At 35.4% G+C, this 19,447-nt stretch overlaps 3 protein-coding genes, 1 long non-coding RNA gene and 1 pseudogene across 8 annotated transcripts; 3 read left to right on the top strand and 2 right to left on the bottom strand.

Annotated features, from left to right (window-relative positions):
- The first annotated feature begins 115 nt into the window (after positions 1 to 115).
- On the top strand, positions 116 to 2,811 carry LOC103871959 (cytochrome P450 71B7). Its single transcript, XM_009150297.3, has 2 exons — positions 116 to 1,895; positions 2,031 to 2,811. The coding sequence occupies exons 1-2, from the start codon at positions 993 to 995 to the stop codon at positions 2,649 to 2,651; spliced, it is 1,524 nt and encodes a 507-aa protein (XP_009148545.1). The 5' UTR covers positions 116 to 992; the 3' UTR covers positions 2,652 to 2,811.
- A 1,750-nt stretch (positions 2,812 to 4,561) lies between these two features.
- LOC103871958 lies at positions 4,562 to 15,624 on the bottom strand. Of its 5 annotated transcripts, XR_004448550.1 has the most exons (8): positions 15,614 to 15,624; positions 6,355 to 6,377; positions 5,987 to 6,231; positions 5,614 to 5,884; positions 5,462 to 5,527; positions 5,318 to 5,386; positions 5,086 to 5,218; positions 4,562 to 4,992 (listed from the first exon to the last, which is right to left on the bottom strand). It is a non-coding gene; the product is annotated as an uncharacterized LOC103871958 (long non-coding RNA). The 5 variants fall into 5 exon arrangements; XR_004448549.1 differs by having other exon boundaries at positions 5,987 to 6,377; XR_004448551.1 differs by lacking the exon at positions 15,614 to 15,624 and having other exon boundaries at positions 5,987 to 6,021; positions 6,113 to 8,168.
- LOC103871957 (glycosyl hydrolase 5 family protein) lies at positions 8,461 to 12,845 on the top strand. Its single transcript, XM_009150295.3, has 4 exons — positions 8,461 to 9,250; positions 10,993 to 11,240; positions 11,612 to 12,129; positions 12,223 to 12,845. Exons 1-4 carry the CDS (start codon positions 8,693 to 8,695, stop codon positions 12,702 to 12,704), a joined length of 1,806 nt encoding a protein of 601 aa, XP_009148543.2. The 5' UTR covers positions 8,461 to 8,692; the 3' UTR covers positions 12,705 to 12,845.
- On the bottom strand, positions 12,759 to 14,720 carry LOC103872200 (cytochrome P450 86B1). The gene has a single exon (XM_009150538.3). It carries the CDS (start codon positions 14,598 to 14,600, stop codon positions 13,017 to 13,019), a length of 1,584 nt encoding a protein of 527 aa, XP_009148786.1. The 5' UTR covers positions 14,601 to 14,720; the 3' UTR covers positions 12,759 to 13,016.
- Positions 15,119 to 18,371, top strand: LOC103872199 (annotated as a pseudogene).
- The last annotated feature ends 1,076 nt before the right edge of the window (positions 18,372 to 19,447 follow it).

Genomic DNA, 19,447 nt, shown 5'->3' with positions numbered 1-19,447 from the left:
CAAACCTACCTTGGTTACTAGAATCACTTGAGATTATAGTTTTCAAAGCAAAAACAGATTTTGTAATTTTATATTATCTATCTAAGTCTTTCACATACAAATCTAAATGATGACATAAGTTTGGGAAGTATATGGATTTGTTGAATGGCGTGGCTAGATGTCACCATTTGGACTGCCTAAACCGTGTGGCTGAATTTTGGAATGGTGGATTATAAATTGACGGTTCTAATATTTTTCTAGTGTTTTTAATTGTTTGTTGTTACTGTCTATGTTATTTATATTATAATTTATTCTAATACAATTTTGAGAAATTTTATGACGTACATTTTATCAGGTTTGACATGGGGGTGATGAAATGACATTAGTTCAAACCACTAATCTATATATAGCTTTTTGTTAATTTCTGGAAGCTATTTGGCATAAATAATTTGACTAGTCTGCTAAGTTATACCAACTAATTTCTAATTATTCTATTAATCATTTAAACAAAAATTCTACCATCGTTTACAAGCATATTAATTTTTAGTAGATATTACATGCATACCACACCATACCACCAGTGTGGACATTGTTTGTTTTCAGAGCTTATATAAACTTTTACTAAAGATTAATATTTAATCTTAGTAGTTTGTGTATTTTTATGATAATCATGATTAGCAGATGATATTATAAAAAATATCGATATCTACCACAAAATAGGATAGACTTATTTTTTATTTTATTAATTACAAGTCTCCCATAAATAAATAAAAATACATTTTCTTTCTAGACCATTGTAAGAGTCGTAAACAGCCTTGATTAATGTAAGAGTTACGTATACAGACAAATCAAACGATTATTCAACCGATATATATATAGACAATTATTAAAAAAAAAAATTGTCTATATAACACGTTTTCTCAAATAATTGTCTATATATATATCGGTTGATCTAAGCTCAGTTCTTCATCCAATACACAAGAGAGAAGTAAGAAGAAACAGAGTAGCAAACAATGTCAACGTTCATCTACTTCCTCTTTCCTTTAGCTATCTTTGTAGTTTCCTTCTTCATCATAGCAAAGAAACACAAACCCTCAAAATGGAAACTTCCACCTGGTCCCAAGACACTTCCGATCATCGGAAACTTGCACAACCTCAAAGGACAGCCTCACACGTGTTTTACAAACCTCTCCAAAACATACGGACCAGTGATGCTTCTCCGTTTCGGATCCGTCCCCGTGGTCGTGATCTCATCTAGAGAAGGAGCAGAAGAAGCTCTCAAGACCCAAGATCTCGAATGTTGCAGCCGACCAGAAACCGTCGCGACAAGAATGATCTCTTACAACTTCAAAGACATAGGGTTCGCTCCTTACGGTGAGGAATGGAAAGCGCTGAGGAAGCTCGTGGTCGTTGAGCTTTTGAACATGAAAAAGTTTCAGTCGTTCGGTTACATCAGAGAGGAAGAGAATAACGTGTTGGTCAAGAAACTAACCGAAGCGGCTCTGACACGTTCCCCTGTGAATCTGAAGAAGACCCTTTTCGCGCTCGTTGCGAGTATTATCTGTAGGCTCGCGTTTGGGATAGATATCCACAAATGCGAGTTCGTGGATGAGGACAACGCTGCGGATCTAGTTCACAAGTTTGAGTTGCTCGTTGATGGTATTGCATTCTCTGATTTTTTCCCTGGAGTGGGTTGGATCCTCGACCGAGTGTCCGGACAGAACAAGACACTGAACAATGTTTTCTCGGAGCTAGACACTTTCTTCCAGAACATACTCGATGCTCATCTTAAGCCTGGAAGAACAGTATCCGACAACCCTGATGTCGTTGACGTGATGGTTGGTTTGATGAAGAAACAAGAGCAAGATGGAGATTCTTTCAAGCTCACCACAGATCATTTCAAAGGAATCATCTCCGTAAGTCTTCTCCATCTGACCATCTGAACTCATATGAGTCTAAGCTCTTGATTTTTTTTCTTTTTAATACCAGTAGGTTTGGATCCGAAACCACATTATTTAATATTAGTTACGTGTATGCATTTTCTGTATCAGGACATATTTCTAGCAGGAGTAAACACAAGCGCCATCACAATGATATGGGCCATGACGGAACTGATCCGAAACCCTAATATAATGAAGAAAGTGCAACACGAGATTCGGACAACACTTGGGGACAACAAGGAGAGACTCACAGCAGATGACCTAAACCATCTTCACTACTTGAAGCACGTGATCAAAGAGACGTTTAGGTTACATCCAGCAGCTCCACTCTTGCTCCCGAGAGAGACCATGTCTGATATCAAGATCCAAGGATACGACATCCCCAAGAAATCTCAGATGATGATCAACGTTTACTCGATCGCACGCGATCCAGAAATTTGGTCAAACCCGGATGAGTTCAATCCTGACAGGTTTATCGACAGTTCCGTGGATTACAAGGGACTGAACTTTGAGCTTTTGCCGTTTGGTTCTGGTCGGAGAATATGTCCCGGGATGAATATGGGAATAGCTACCGTAGAGTTGGGACTGCTAAATTTGCTCTACTTCTTTGATTGGGCAGTGCCTGAAGGGAAGACTATCAAAGACATGGACCTGGAAGAAACAGGATCGCTCATTATCAGTAAGAAGTCAACTCTTGAGCTTGTTTCGCTTTTATATAACTTAAACAAATAGTCCATAATAAGATACATGTATTTGTACTCGGCTTCGTATTTTTGATTTTGTAATATTTTTTCTTATATTAAACATTATATCATATATCTGAAAGATTGGGTTGTCAAATCAGATTTTCATGATCTGAACATGAGAAATGAATTAATTAAGTTTGAACTAATTGTGTTAGTTAGGAGGATAAAGGCAGACTTTGTCATCCCTAACCAAAACAAAACACGATCTCCTACGTCAGACGCGTTATTATCACTCGGTAATTCAGCCGCCCACGTTATCGTCAATAGGGAAACATTACTAATAGAAAAAGGGACTTTTGGGATATATTTATAAGGCCTTACGTTGTTAGCAGAATAAACAGCTACGTACCTCATGTGCATGGTAGCTATTTTGCTCTTTGTTTTCACCGGTACTTGCTGGTAGATCGTTTGTTTGGACTAGTGTTCTATTCGATTATTCATCTTTTATGTTCGTTGAATCTTTGAAGCTTATATCCTTCCATCGCCATTTAGTGCTGATGAATAATAAGTCTTCTCCATTGGATTGTTGCATGGTATGTGATTATAAGGTTAACCTTTTTTTATAGGGATGCAAAGTTTGAAATGTAGACTAGCTAGTTAGGTGAATATTAGGTGGGTAGAGTTTAGATTTTTGTTCTGACCTTTAAGTTCAAGCCAATCGTTGTATTTGAATTTTGTCTTCACACAAGCTGCAAATCACATTTACTTGATTACCGTCTGGATCGATCTGACCATCTGACCAATCCGAGTTTAACTAATTAGCTGGTGTAACGAAGAGTATAGACAATAGGTCCACTTCCACCAACTATGCAAAAAGTACAATGAATGCATTGAAGGATAATGTCAACATTCAATAGTCATTAACTTGTAAAATATGAAGAAGAAAATATTACTTTTTTAAGTAAGTAAGACGGAATATAAAATATTCCAGTTGACAAAAAAAGAAGAAGAATGTACATTCTGAATGTCTAAAACTTACACGTAAAAGCATTAGCATAAGCATTATGATCTCTATCATCCGATCAACAATTTTTAAAAAGCATTTAGAAGATGTTAGTGCTCTCTAAATGCTCTTTGCTTAATGTTCTCAAATGAAGTTTTTGGTATAACATTTACATAAACAAATTATAAAAATTAAAAATAATTATATATAATTAATTTTTTTATTTAATAATATCAAAAATATATGTTTATATCTAAAAATTAAATATATTTTTTAAAATAAAATTAGAATTTAAATATATTGAAATTTTTTAAATAACATTTCACATTTAAAATATAATTTAATATATATAAATTTTATGATTCATTATTTTTAATAACAAAAACATAGAATAATGTATATTTATATATTATAAATCTATATTATTTAAAATAAAATAAATTATATACTATATATATTAATTTTTATGATAATTTTATATATGAATCATTTCTACTAATCACTTTATTAAATATATAAATGAGAGCATACATCTTTTACAACATATTATTTATATAGCATACTATTACTGCTTTATCGTCAGTTCTAAGTTATAAACAGTCGGTCCACGCGGGTATTATAGAAAATAGATTACGAGGATCTATATTTATATAAAATTGATTCAATCTCATTTATTTGATTTATCTACGTGCTGTGTTAGCTGGCGTCCTGAAGACCACCGGCATGTTACCGTACCAATACATACCCTCCAAACAAACAATAAAATAAACAAGCGACGGCTTTGGTATTCGAATTCGAAAGTGACTTCAGTTGATCGAACTCTTTAACACGAAGACCGTCTTTCAGTTACATCAGAGGAAGAGAATGACTTGTTACTCAAGAAACTGTCTGAATATGCTTCGACACGACCCCTGGTGAATCTTACAAAGAACCTTTTCACATAGGTCTCTAACTGAAACAAAATACTCAGTAATTAAACAATAATGTTTCCTTGATTCAGCTTCTTGTGACTGATTTTTCAAATATTGGTGTAACATTATGATCATATGTTACAACAGCCTAAAGAAAATTGATACGTTTTATTTAACGAATGATACACAAATCAACGATAGCCTCTGTAATAGTTCCCATGGTAATGTTGATTGTGCTGATCTTCTTCATGAGTAATCTTGGACGACAAAGTATCCGTCTCCATAGTTCTTCCAACCGGTTCCTTGAGATACATCTGGTCATGATCCAAGTACGCTGTTATATCGGTTATGATCGTCTGTAGATTCGCTGCGTCCTTTTTCGCCCTCAACTTTGGCAAGAAATGCTCTCTGACAACGTTCACAGCTTTTAAGAACTGAGATTTGTACCTCTGATGAAGACCAAACCCTGCCGTCTACACATATCAACATATACCATAGCTATGATATAAAGCTCATTTTTTCAATTCAGAACCGGTAGTTGTAAATCTAAACTTATTTTTTGGTACCTAGAGAAATGCGTTTAAGGCTGTTGCAGTAGCTCTGTTGGCTGAGATATTGTTAAGGAACCGGGCAAATCAAGCCCATCCATTTTCAGTCCCATGAATGTTATGAGCTTTGCCACCGCGAATATCGATCGGTCTGTTATTGCCATCAGAAGAAGACTCACATTGCTAAGAATCAGACTACAGAGACAGTAGTTCACAAGACAGAGTTGAATAAAAAAAAAGAGGTAGAAACCTGGACAAGTGCACCGTAGAGTCTCATTGTAGAAGCTAGGCGTTGATATGCGTCTGAGTCCCAACCTGACTGAATTTATCACAGAGAAAATATTAACAAATTCTTAATAATTAGGTCAAAGTAATTTTAGAGAAATTTAGTTACCTGTGACATGTGTAAATGCAAGCTTTGTAAAAATCAGCAAAGAACAATATCCATTGCTTGTGGAAACTGTGGGCATCAATGATAGATGATATTCAGTAACGGCAAAGAGAGTTTTAACTACAGAAACAAGAAAACGTTTTCAGATTTTGTACCTGCGAGGTGACATAAAGGATGACGTAGCTGCCTGCAAAAGGGTCTTGAGTGGAGACTATCTGCAAGAATCAACAAACATTAACAAAACTCTATATAAGAGACGCCTAGGCAAAGCTTACACAAAACTTCTTCAACTCTATATTGAATCTTTCGTACCACATGCTGAAAATTGACATTTTTCAAAAGAAAAACAAGATCAAGGCTCCTACATTAAAACGCGAAAAAGAGGCATATATACAACAACAGTCATGAAGAAACCATGAACCATACCTTTGTTGCCCTTATTTGCTTTATGGCCCTTGCAATTTGTTTTAAAACGCTATAAGAGGCAGGGAGCTGCTACCAAATGTAAAAGATTACCATGAACTATACCTTACATTATCCTTTGTTTCCCTTATTTGCTTTTGCTGTAAAAGGAAAAAATCACATGACTTGACTTGTGAGAAAAGAAAATGTGTATGATATGACGGATAAAAAGCACAAGAAAAGGAGAGATACCTCATATGAACGTGATTTTAGAGACTGGGTCGCTGCTTCTAACTCTTCCAGCTTCTTCAACCTGTGCTTCTCCAATGTCAAAGCACGTTCTGGGGGTTCTGCACCTTGTGTTGATTTACCTAGGTTGATCCAATAAATAACAAGCACAACAAGAAATAAGATCTCAATATTCCAAATGAAAAGAAAAGAATAATCACAGCAACGTTACTTAGAAGACCAATACATGATGTTTAATTATATACTTCAGCCTCTGCACGAGCTTTTACTTCAGCCTCTGCACAAGAACAATCACACATGTTGTTACTCATCAAAAAGGACTCAGATTCATCACTGTATGAACAAGAAGTAACGGATCAAACAACACTCAAGAAGTCTTTCGTAAACAAGCGCTAGCAAGGAAGAGTTGATGGTAAGCACCTCAAGTATAGCTCATCACAGGCAAAACGTTTCCCCATTGTACAGATTTGACTACAATCTTCTTCTTCATCACTCCCCATCTCATCTTCTGATACACGCACTACAAATCCCCCACCACTCTTTCCCAGCCTTTTTTTTTATAAACGCCATTCTAACATGAGAGAAACATTTTCTACTTTCTAAATTTTCAGCTAAATTAACTAACGAATGAGTTCTACTTTAGTTTACATAAAAAAAAGAAAAAAGAGAGTTATACATTTCAATCCTAAACCCATGCAGAACTCAATAACAAGCTAAACATGAAACCAAGCACACAGAGAGATATTCACCTTAAGGTTGTCTTAGCGAAAGGCTGAGGAAACTTTGAGATTCTTTTCAACAGACTCCATTTCAGAGAATAGGCATGTGAAGTTCCAGTCAAGCTCAGGGTCAATGCTACTCCATCAACGCTTCTGGGACAACGAGGTCCCACCACTCACTGATGAAATATACAACTTACTACATTAACACAACCTGTGCTTCACTGATTAAAACGAAGACGATACAAGTGCAGAGCAGACGATATTTGCCTTAATTCTACTCTTCCGAGTCTAAGATTCTTTCAGCACCTCTTCAATCTCTCGAAGTTTTCCGTGGTGTAGCGAGCCAGAGGCGACGAAGCGTTAACTAGACCCCGGCGATGTGGTTTCAAAGAAAGAAAACCGGCGGTTATAAAGAACCGGTCGGTTTAAATCAAATTTTCAAAAAAATTGAAGAAGGAAAATCAGAAACGAGTGGTTTATTTTTTATTTTTTAAGACAAAATAAAGGGAAAGGCATACAAACTTCAAGTAATCTACGTAAGTTTTGATTTTTCAAATTTTAATAAAATTGTTTCTTTTTCTTTAAACCAAAAAATATTAGTTTTAGGGAATCTTGTGTTGCAAATCACCGAAAAGGAGAATTTACTTGGACGTAGGCTAAACTTTAACGGTCTTTCAAGTTTCTCTTAACTTGTCTAAAAGTGTTGCCAAATCTGTAGTTACTTGAGTTGAAACTAATTTTATTTTGGAAATAGAACTAAACTGCATTCAAAGTTATATATCTCGACTTTGTACTATTTTTTGAATTTATATAAGTGTACATCTAGTGGGGAATGGGTTATACAAAGTACAATGCTAAAGTAATTGTATAACAGCTAACATAAATAAATGGCATTTTCACTTTTTGAAAAGAAAAAAAAAACTAAATAAGTAAATGGATTCAGATAGTTGGTAACTGCATTTGGTTTTGTACGTAGACATTAATTACATATTTCAACTATAGAGTTGACAAAGCTCCCCAACATATACATGTTGAAAAACTCAAGCGTTCTAGATGTTAACTAGTCTTCCTGATTCCAAAAACTATTAATATTACTACTGAAAAAAATGAGGTTCTTTCTTCATTGATTTATTATATTCACATATACCAAATTTTCCATATAAACACTTTTTTTTTTTGGATAACCCATATAAACACCTAATATAATGAATTTACAGCACAAAAATAAAGCCATCGTCCTTCTAAATATTGAACATTAATTTCTTCAGGAAAATTAGCATAACATATATATGCGCAAGAATGATATGTACACTTCTAAATATGGTTCATTAATTTTGATCATCAAAAGTGACCTTTCATACGTGTTGTTCTCTAACTTTTTTTTTTGTTTGAACGATTACCAAATATTTGATTTGAGTTAATTAACTGAAAGACGGTGCGGTGGATATACTGGTCAAGTAGATGCCTGTTCGAGACCTATTTTCAGGGGTGAAACGGCTATCTTATCTTTAGATGCTCACACGGATTTTAGTTAGAACTGTTACACGCATTCTAGTATTTTGACAGTTAGCGACGTTTCATTTTCAAGTATACGATATTTGATGGGAGTATGTATACATGATAGCTAGATGGCTATGTATATTTAGAATCTTCTAATGTGTTGAGTTTTAGCTTTACGAGACTTCTCATACTTCTGATATTGACACCAGCTGTTCACGTTTCAGGTACTCTAAAGAAAACTCATGTTAGACTTATTTTTAATTACCAATATATCAAACGTTGATTACAGTTAACACGGAGAGGAAGCCAAGTGATATTAACGTAAAAAAAATGGTAAAACATAACTTGTAATTTATGATTTATGAACAGTAAAGGAAGAACAAATTTTAAGGACAGAGACATTTACTTCTCAACCCTCTCTATAAATAAGACTATTGTTAAAATGATTGTCCAACACACAAGAGAAACAAGAAAACACAACTTCATACAAGCAATGACGAGAAAAGAGCCAAAACACATGTTTTGTTTTTTCCCATTCTTCTGTTTCTTCTTCTCATTCATTGCACAAAACACCGTCCCAAACATGGCTTATCCACTCTCAACAAGCTCCCGTTGGATTGTCGACGAGAACGGCCAACGAGTGAAGCTAGCGTGTGTGAACTGGCCATCGCACCTCCAGCCCGTGGTGGCTGAAGGGCTGAGCAAGCAGCCGGTGGACGATGTGGCCAGGAAGATAGTTGAAATGGGTTTCAATTGTGTTAGGTTAACTTGGGCGTTGGATTTGATGACTAATGAGACATTGGCTAATAATGTCACAGTGAGACAATCTTTTCAAAGCTTTGGTCTTAAAGATGACATTGTTGGCTTCCAAACTAACAACCCCTCCATTATTGATATCTCCCTCATTGAAGCTTTCAAGGTACTCTTATAATATCTCCAATCTTTTCACTTCCAAAAATTGTGTCGGTTATATGTTTTTTACAATAAATATGAGGTTTTTATTTATAAAACCTATACGCTCAGTTAATGTGTTCGAGATTATTGAATTCTGATGCAAATAACGAAAAGCGTTTTGTTTCTTTTGACTGAGCGTATGGGTTTTATACTAAGATGACTTGAATATTTATTGCAAATGTTAGATATATCGTATATATGCATAAGCATACACTGTCCATCAGTACATAATTTTTTACATGTGTCATGTGAACATATAACATATTTTGCTAATTAACCGACAATTTGTAACAAAATTCGAATATATAAACAAGCCATTTCCACAAAATATCGTTTCATTTTGACAATCCATTCAAATGAAAAGATATATGATGAAATACTATGCATGGGTTCTTCTTTTCCTATGAACTTTTTTCCTTAAGCATCAGATGGGTGCATCCTTAAATCTTGAAAATTAAATAATCTACAAAGAGAAAGTATATACATATATATATATATATATATTTAAGGTTAGGCAATTTACAGAAAATTATATATATATATATTGCTTTGGTGTTATAGCTTTTTCTACTTTTCTGCTGTTTTATTTTGTTTCTTTGTATGAAACCTGTAAAGTTTTAAAACTAACAAGGCATATTGGGTGGTAGATGGGCTTATGTTTTACACTCTTAGGGAAATACAATCTATACATTAAAATGAATCTGTTCAACTAATTTTTAAAAATTCAATTAATTTAATAGTTAAAACTTCCATTGATAGAAGAATGAATTTCAAGTTTCAATGTTGCTTATCAAACTAACAACACGTATTAAAATTATAGAAGTACCAATCTGTCTAAAGAACACGTCAACTCTTGTGGGAAACTTTACATAAACAAAATCTTCAATCAAATCTTGTTGGGGTTTGGTTGGGAATTGTTATTAAACAAAAATTCCAGGAATCAGGTGTATGCTGAAATATGTCAATCGTCAATTTCTTAATTAAAAAATGTTTGGTAGTGGGTAAATGAAGTTAATGTGTAACTTAAGAACACATAACACTCGTGACGGTTGTTTGGCCTTTTGCCTTTTCTGCCACATGAGCTAATTATATTCTCATGGACTTGTTCTATTCTTAAAGGGTGTATAATGCAAAATGCATTTATAATCGATATGAATCATATTCGTACCCAAAAGTTGGTTAGTTATTTAGTGAAGGATTGAGCCTTTGTACCTGATTTTCAAATTCTCGTTTAGAGATCAGATTACAAAGCGACTAAGGTTCTTGAAATTACAAAACATTAGTATTGTTCCGAATCTAAATTTCACAACACATAGGTTTTTTCTTTCTATATATGATCATAAATCTTTATTCTCATATACTAAGTTGCATATCATACATGTATCATCACGCTTCCAACCAAACTTTGCAAATAAGCATTAGTATTTTATATCAAAGCTATTTTCGTATACAGTATATTATTTGTCATACGGATATCATACTAATTAGTTATGTTATAAATTTTCTAAAAATGTCAAAATTTTGGTTGTAAGATGGCCAGTCTAAATAAACATAATGGAACGATCACATGCCATGGAAATATTAAAAACCCCGTGATTTATCTAAAAATGACCAATGTTAACCGAAACCGCAATCCTATTATAGAAAAGTGAAAATGAAATGTCGATGATGATGATATATATATAAGCTTATTTTTCTTTTGGGCAGATGGTGGTTACTACATTAGGAAACAATGATGTGATGGTTATATTAGACAACCACCTAACCAAACCAGGGTGGTGCTGCGCCAACAACGACGGAAACGGTTTTTTCGGTGACAAGTTCTTCGATCCCACCGAATGGACCGCCGCTTTGAGTAAAATGGCGGCGACGTTCGATGGCGTCTCTAATGTCGTTGGCATGAGTCTAAGGAATGAACTTAGAGGGCCTAAACAAAACGCGGACGACTGGTTCAAGTAAGGTTACTATTTTTTAGCCCAAGCATATATTATGTATTACATTAAAATTTAATTTAATAGTTTAACAATTAAAACTCTTTAATAAAGTGTATCCTTTTTTATTTTTTATTTATTTATAAACAAAATGTATAATGTCTAACGTTCCTAAAATACAGTACGTTAGTAAGAAACTAATTAATTAGGCATATATACAGAAAATGCATGTTTGTTAATTTTCTTGGATTCGTCAATGATTTAAGAGTTTGTTATAACAATCAAAGTTTTAGGTTGAAAGTTGACCTTGAACAAACGGAAGTTGTTTTCATTGTACTCTTCGTTATAATTTATTAATTAAAATAAAACGAATGTTTTCCTATCCATGTACGTAGGTATATGCAACAAGGAGCGGAAGCAGTTCATGCAGCAAACAAGAACGTACTTGTAATCCTGTCCGGTCTCAGTTTCGACGCCGATCTCTCTTTCGTCAGGTCACGACCCGTAAAACTATCATTCACCAAAAAACTCGTGTTCGAGCTCCATTGGTATTCTTTCAGTGACGGAAACTGGGCGACCAACAACCCTAACGATATCTGCGGTCAGGTTCTTAACCGGATAAAAAACGGTGGCGAGTTTCTCCTCAACAAAGGCTTTCCCCTGTTCCTCAGCGAGTTTGGTATAGACGAAAGAGGAGGAAACGCCGATGATAATCGCTATTTCGGATGTGTAAGTGGTTGGGCGGCTGGTAATGATGTTGATTGGTCGCTATGGGCCCTAACCGGAAGTTATTACTTAAGAGAAGGCAAGGTCGGTTTGGTTGAGTATTATGGTGTGCTGGATTCGGATTGGATTAGCGTTAGAAACTCGAGTTTCTTGCAAAAGATCACTCTTCTTCAATCTCAGCTTCAAGGTGCTTACATAAATCGCAAAAGTTTCTAGAAGCTTAATCAAGATTTGCTTCAGTCACTAATTTATTTATTTTTGGTTCGATTTGGTTTACTAGGACCGGGGCCTTCAACTGATGCTTACAATCTGGTTTTCCATCCATATACCGGACTCTGCCTAGTTCGGTCTCTCAATGACACGACAATGCTTACTCTTGGTCCATGCAACAGTTCCGAACCATGGAGCTACACTAAGCAAACACTACGAAGCAAAGACCAGTCTTTGTGTTTACAGAGCAACGGACCAGGAAACAGGGTTACGATGACTAAGATGGATTGTTCAAGTCCCGGTTCAATATGGCAGACTATCTCGGCATCTAAGATGCACTTAGCTTCCACAACAAGTAACAACACTTCTGTTTGCCTTGACGTGGACGCAGACGACAATGTTCTGGCTAATGCCTGCAAGTGTCTGAGTAAGGACAGTTCGTGTGAGCCAATGAGCCAATGGTTCACTATCATTAAAGCCACAAGGCCATTGAAGGGTTCGAGACTGTACAAACAGTTCGAGAATTTGTCTCCCAAATCGGATTTGCTGTAAAGCTCTTAATAATATGACTAGTAAACTATTAGAAAATTAATTAAGATTAGAAAATAATCAAGAAAATGTTAGAATATCTCTTGTAAAATTTCATTTCTTAATATATCATTGTTATTTCTATAAAAAAATCATCTCGAATTATTAAACAGAAAAATTGCATTAATGAAAATATATAAAGTGAAGTTGAAATTGTTACATTGCGGTTTTTGATACTATAGAAGAAGGTCAATTTCCTCTACAAGTGTTATCTTTTGCAATGATTATACATTGAACATGACTAGTAACATCTCCATGATATGCCACGTGGAATATTTACCTTTTCTCTTCCAGCGACCTTGGCGAGATTGTCACCTTGAGACCATGCTTCATGTACAAAGTCGTCGTTACTCTAGGGACAACAACATGATCTGGATCAACCTTCACCGAGTACCTCAACAATACAGAAGCAGCTACTGTCTTCATCTGCAAGTAAGCAAATGTCTTCCCTAAACAAAGCCTTGGGCCAGCATTAAACACAACGTATTTAAACTGGTCATCACTCACGAAACTCCCTGCTTGTATCCATCTCTCTGGTCTAAACACCTCACAGTCTTTCCCCCATATTGATTCCATCCTTCCCATAGCGTAAATCGCAAAGTAAACTCGCGAGCCTTTACTTAGAAACGTCCCATCAGGGAAAACATCGTCTTCAGTGGCTTGTTTCATCTCCATAGGGATTGGAGGGTAAAGCCTCATGGTCTCCGAGAGTGCTGCTTGTAGATACACCATGTCGTTAAGCTCCTTGACCGTGAAGAGACTAGTTCGATGGTCTCCTCTCTGTCTCAAAATCTCCCTGACCTCGCTGATGATTTTGTTTTCAACTTCAGGGTGTCTCTGTATCACCCAAAAGAACCATGTTAGTGCAACTGAACTCGTGTCTCTCCCAGCTAAGATGAAACTAGTGCAGAACTGTCTGAAGAATTTAACTATGGAAGGATCTTTCTCATCACTCTTCTTGTGATGATGACTTTCTATCTCGATGATTCTCGAGAGTACATCTGATCTGTTCCCTAACGTTCTTTCCTCCTTGAGCTTGCAGATACGCTCCACGACCATCTTGTCTACAAACTCATGAACCACCTCAACAGCTTTCCTCAGACCTTTCTCATACCCAACGTCCAAGAACCTCATAGTCTTCCACACAAAAGGAGGAATCATGAACCTAAAAAGAGTAGACTCCGTTGCTTCTTCAAACGCTTTAGCAAATGGGACAATAGGAAGATCAGAACCAAGTGTTCCAGGGTTATCGCCAAGACCAGCGATGCAGATGTTGTCAAACGTCAAACGCAAGAGCACATCTTGAAGATCAAAAGCCTCTTGTGACTTTTCAAAACTCTCCATCACATTCAACAGCTTCTCCCTCACCAGATCCTGCGTTGTCTGAAAAGAATGCTCCACAAACCGAGTCGAATGCATCTCGGTTATGATGATCCGTCTTTGCTCCTTCCAAGAATCGTGATCGGCGTTAAAGATACCGTCCTCGAGGAGATCGTTGAATCTTTCGTTGAAGAAGACGCCTTTGGGGAAGTTCTTGAAGTTGGTCTTGAGCATGTACTCGACGTTAGCGGGTACGCAAGTCACTGCTCCGTAAGAACCACCGAGCCAGATTCCGCGGTAAAGGAAAGTACCTCGACATGTTTTTAAACACCTTGTGACCCAACCGTAGACATCGTTCCTGTTAAAGAAGAACTCTGGAGTGACTCCGAACACTGGCCATGTCGTTGGACCTGGATTCTTGGCTAACTTCTCACGCACGCAACAGAAAACGAAGAGTCCTAACAACGCGAGAGAGACATCGAAGAGACAAAGGTGATTGTAAATTCTCTCTGTTAAGGACATGGAAGAGGCTTCAGACATTCTAAGCTCTCTCTATCTAGTGAAGTTGTTGTTTGATGTGAAAGTGAAATGACTGAAAGAGTATATGAGGAAATTAGTTTTCATGCGTTTTATGTTTTGGCTTAAGAACACCACTTTTGTGGCTGTCTTCTTGGAGACAGTTAGCTCTGGTAAGTTGGTATATTTCAAGAAGATAAAAGTTTCTTGTCAGACACGAAAGGTGTAGGTTAGTACTGACAATGCAATTTGTGTGTTGCAATATGCGCAGCAAGCGCAAAGGAATGCTCCTATAAATGCAAAATTTTCGCTCATGTCTTTGGTCACATAACCATATGGTTAGTTATAAACTCTTTTTTTGATGTTCATTATATTGAAAACATAAGTGAAACCAAATTAACATACAAGTCATCTCACCAAATATATTATTCCCTCCGTTTCATTTTATTTGTCATCTTATGTTTATGCACATGGATTAAAAATATATTTAATTTTGCATATTTTCAAAATAAAAACAACATTATATATACATCTAACCATAATTCAACCAATAGAAAAATAAATTGAAAAATATTGTTCATAATTTTATATTAAAATTATAAAACAACAATTATTTTTAAATGAAAATTTTACCGATAATTGAAAAACAGGAGAGAGTAGTATTTTAAAACAAAATCACTCAATGCGGATGTGAGTGCACTTAGGTCATTAATCCGAAATATATTGCCAAATAGTATTTGGGCCTATTGGCGTATTGCAGCGAAAATGAATGCAACGTTCTTGATAGGTCAATTAGCTTGGAGAAGAGCATGACACCATTTTTTTACTCATGTGTTAAAATGAGATTGGTATGAATGATAAATGGATTAGTATAAGATATATTCTGAAGATTAGTTGCTCCAAAACAAAGTATTGTAAAGGTCAAAGATGTGTTAAACTGCTCGTTTAGTCATCAAATCTGAGTTCCTCTAAAAGGTACTGGATTCTACAATGATTTCTACATGGAACATGACTCTAGTTTCTTCTCTTCAATTGACCTTGGCGTAATGGTCACCTTGAGACCATACTTCATGTACAAATTAGTCGTAACTATATATATTTTTCATGTTATTTGCGAGTCTGCGACTCTGTGTGACATAAATGTATGTTTCTTTCTTGGTCCTATTCACTCACTATACTGACGGAAGACATGAAACTCTTAAAAACTATCAATACCCTTCGTTTGTATGTTTCAAACTTTACGTACGTACGTATCAATAATCTAATAACATAAAGTAGAGAGGGACTCTCTTCTCCTCTTGCCACGTAAGATAATACTGTCACCAGAAGTCGACACGTGTCCCTCTTCCTTGAAACTTTGCGTTTCATTTAATCAGTGTGCATTTCGATTGGGCTTTTATTTTTTTATGGGCTTCATGTTTACTTCAGTTAGATGTTAATCCCGTACGTGTTCTTCTTTTTCCCCTCTACAGAACCTAGGTTTTCTAAATCGCTCTTCCATCTTCTTCCTCAGAACAGGAAACGTTACCAGTTGAACTAAATGGGCTCTGGAACAATTGATTGGCTTCAGGATCAAATCGAGATTCGGCCTTGCTGCTTCTTTTCTTTCTGTATCGACGTTGGCCGTCCCGATCAGCTTCTCGACTGGCCAACGTGAATGCGAACAGTAACAGAGGCTCATAAGATCGTGATCTGGTTAGCGTCACCGGTATCGGTTCTGCAGTGTTCTTCCGCGACCTTAATCCATTATCTCACAATGACTGGAGATCCATCTGAAGGTAAAGTAATAATATTTACGATTTCTTCGCTTCTCAGTAGTCTGATTGTTGAGTGGTTAACAATTTTGAAGGTTTCTGTCATCTACGTCACCTCTGATTTTTGTCTGGTTGGATCCTAACGGCAAGAGATCTCTGTGGAATGGGAACTCTTTGTTGCATTTTACTTTGTTGTGCCTCAGGTACCTTAAAGTTTGAATCTTTGAACTGATTTTCTGGAGGAGAAGAATTTTTTGACTAATATGTATGCTTCGTGTAAATTGGTTGATGCAAACGCAGGTTGAGTTTAATGAGTTTGGTGGAAGCTCAATGTTTGCTGCAGCTCTTGCTTGGGACAATGAACTGTCTTGGACACTGGAGAATGCTATTGAAGCACTTTAGAAGACTATGCTTCAGGTATGACATAGAACAAATTCTGCTTTTAAATTATTGAATGGTCTTTACATTAACGAGAACTTTGTTGTGTTAGGTTTCTTCTGTTGTGATGAGGTTACGAAGGGAGTCTCTAGGAGTATATGTTCTTAGCTAGAATCATGTTCTTACAAAAGGAGTGTATTACCCTGCTGTAGAGAAGGCCTTGGAGATGATTAAACATAAAAGTTCATCTCTTAGCAAGGTAGTTTGGTGACCAATGTCTGTATCTATCTTGCAATGTTATGTTTTCTAGCTTAACTGATGTTTTGTGTTTGCAAAAATAGGGTGTGTTTGCTCGCAACAGCAGGATTATAATGGATTCTGACATTAATCCCATTGCTTGGCTTGCAAAGTTACAGGTGTGTTTTTTGGTCTAAGGATACTATATTCACTTTTTAGAATAAAGTAAGGTTAGGACTTGAATCTCACTCGAGTTATTGTTTGACAGAGTGAAGGGCATGATCCTTATCAATTATGTCTGCAACCGCCTGGTGCATCAGCTTTTATTGGGAACACGATATGGTATATCAGTAGTCTTTTTGTGCATTCTGTTTGATCCACATATCTGAAAGAAATTGCTGTTAAAGATATGTGCATTTTGTTTGACACGCATCTTTGTGAAACAGCTTGAAAGACTTTTTGAAAGGAATCAGTTAGGTGTCTTCATGAAGCTTTGGCTGCAGCTAGGCCTCGAGCTGCTTCAACTGCGCGTGATATGGAGATAGAGCGTGGCTTACTAATCATGTGAGTTTTTAATTCTTTTGAACAATCACACAATCAATTTTTTCGTTGAAATCTGCCGCAGCCCGTAAACTGCCGCAGCCCCAAAGAAAACCTTGAATTCTTTTGTACAAGAGAATGTAAGAGAAAAGTTAAACTTAAGATCAATCTTATTGTTCTTCATCTTTCAAACCTTTTGTCTACAATTAATTTGTATTTTGACACTTTAAGAAGTGTATTGACACATGTTCTATTACCATATTTCTTCCTTTCAGTCTATATGAGACAAAAAAAAACTCTGAGGAAGCTTTTGCAAGATTGAATCACCTATATTCTCAATTGGTGGGGAAGCTTAGGAGAGAAGATGACAAGCTAAGATAATAGTATTTAAATTTTACAAGAACTGAGCACCTAGATAGCTTGAAGTTGAGGGTTGTGAATATTATCTCGAAGCTTTTTGTCTTCACATTGTTTTGACTCTTTCATGTTTTTATCAGCAGTTTGACATCTAAACTGCTCTGTATCCAACTCCAGCTGTTTGTGTGCTTCCAGCATAAGAAGCCAGACTTTTGATTAAGGAAATAGGTGAAATATTAGCTCTCTGTAATGTTTTTTTTTATTTGTATTTTGAGAATTGTTATTTTTTCTTCTACTGATGTACTCTTGATAATTGAATTGTCATTTAGCATTTGTTATGATCAATATATGACCGGATGAATATATCTTTATAGATTATATATATATATATATATATTAATATCAAAAACCTTAAATTGGACATTGGTTAAATGGTTACATTGAAACATTGATTTACAAAACACATCGGAATAAACTGAAAAGAAACAAAGAAAATCCTTGAGAGTGAGGCATAGATCATCTCCAACCATTATAGTGCAAGCAACTAAATGGGAGACCAATAATGAATCAAACAGACTACGTTAAAAGCTTGATATAGAGGCAGTGAGGCTCACTACGTCCGAGGGATACAAAACTATTTTCGTAATAACAACACATATAAGGTTTATAACATCTACACATGTACAACAATTGAAGTGTATAACAATAACATTTATGAATACAGCATAATGATATATTCAGTCATGCATAGTTCAAACATGTTTGGGTGGAGAATAAGCATAATCAAAATGAACCAATGCTATAGACTCCCATCCACATGCTGCTACAGTGCTACTACCGAAATAGATATCACTCCACGAGGTTAAGGTAACAAGACTATCAGTTTACATTGTAACTTATTTGAATGTCACAGCTACAATTACATGGCATCCCTACACCACTGGAATCCGATGTGACACATGTATCTGTTACAAAGAGATTAAAAACTTTGTTTTTATGATTTAAACAACATATTTTAAGAATCGAGAGTCTGAAATAAAATGGAATCCCTTTTAATAGTTCATTTCTCGCAATGAAGGTTGAACTCAAAATCACACAGTTAAAAAACTCGCAGCTTATTCGATAAATTCAACAACCACAAACTAAAAATTGAGATAGCGATCTGTAATGTTACAAACTCACACTAAAGGTTCCTATACATAGGGTCTTCTTTATATTAATAGATAGAGCGTAAGAATTATACAATGCTAATTGCCAAGTACCATTTATTTTTAAATATATACTCATGAGTTACTTAGATTACTTGATTTATTTTATTTTCAAACCTAATAGTAATATATTTAAGACTCAAACAATAATGTATAGTTTTAAATAGTAATGATCACTATTAACTTTGTATGTAGTCTACCTGACTTGAATGGATCAAACTTTGCACTACTTATTACAAGTTATAACTTCACTAAACTCATCTAACAATTTTTAAAAACTAATTCTAACTATTACTATAGTTAAACTAAAACAAATATTAAAAGAAAGAAAATACTAATCTTCTATAAATCTTTTAATATTATTATGTTTATGATTTTAAAATAATAGACTATTTTT

This window comes from Brassica rapa, chromosome A06 (genome assembly GCF_000309985.2).
Source record: "Brassica rapa cultivar Chiifu-401-42 chromosome A06, CAAS_Brap_v3.01, whole genome shotgun sequence".
Classification (NCBI taxonomy): domain Eukaryota; kingdom Viridiplantae; phylum Streptophyta; class Magnoliopsida; order Brassicales; family Brassicaceae; genus Brassica; species Brassica rapa.
Note: the sequence above shows the minus strand (reverse complement) of the source record. Positions and strands in the feature narration are given on the sequence as shown.

Bases quoted from the DNA above. Each gene is read 5' to 3' on its own strand.
- LOC103872200 (XM_009150538.3), bottom strand. From the start codon at position 14,600: ATGTCTGAAGCCTCTTCCATGTCCTTAACAGAGAGAATTTACAATCAC.
- LOC103871957 (XM_009150295.3), top strand. From the start codon at position 8,693: ATGAACAGTAAAGGAAGAACAAATTTTAAGGACAGAGACATTTACTTC. The intron at 11,241-11,611 runs GTAAGGTTACTA...CCATGTACGTAG, and splicing joins AACGCGGACGACTGGTTCAA to GTATATGCAACAAGGAGCGG. The intron at 12,130-12,222 runs GTGCTTACATAA...TTGGTTTACTAG, and splicing joins TCTTCAATCTCAGCTTCAAG to GACCGGGGCCTTCAACTGAT.
- LOC103871959 (XM_009150297.3), top strand. From the start codon at position 993: ATGTCAACGTTCATCTACTTCCTCTTTCCTTTAGCTATCTTTGTAGTT. The intron at 1,896-2,030 runs GTAAGTCTTCTC...TTTCTGTATCAG, and splicing joins ATTTCAAAGGAATCATCTCC to GACATATTTCTAGCAGGAGT.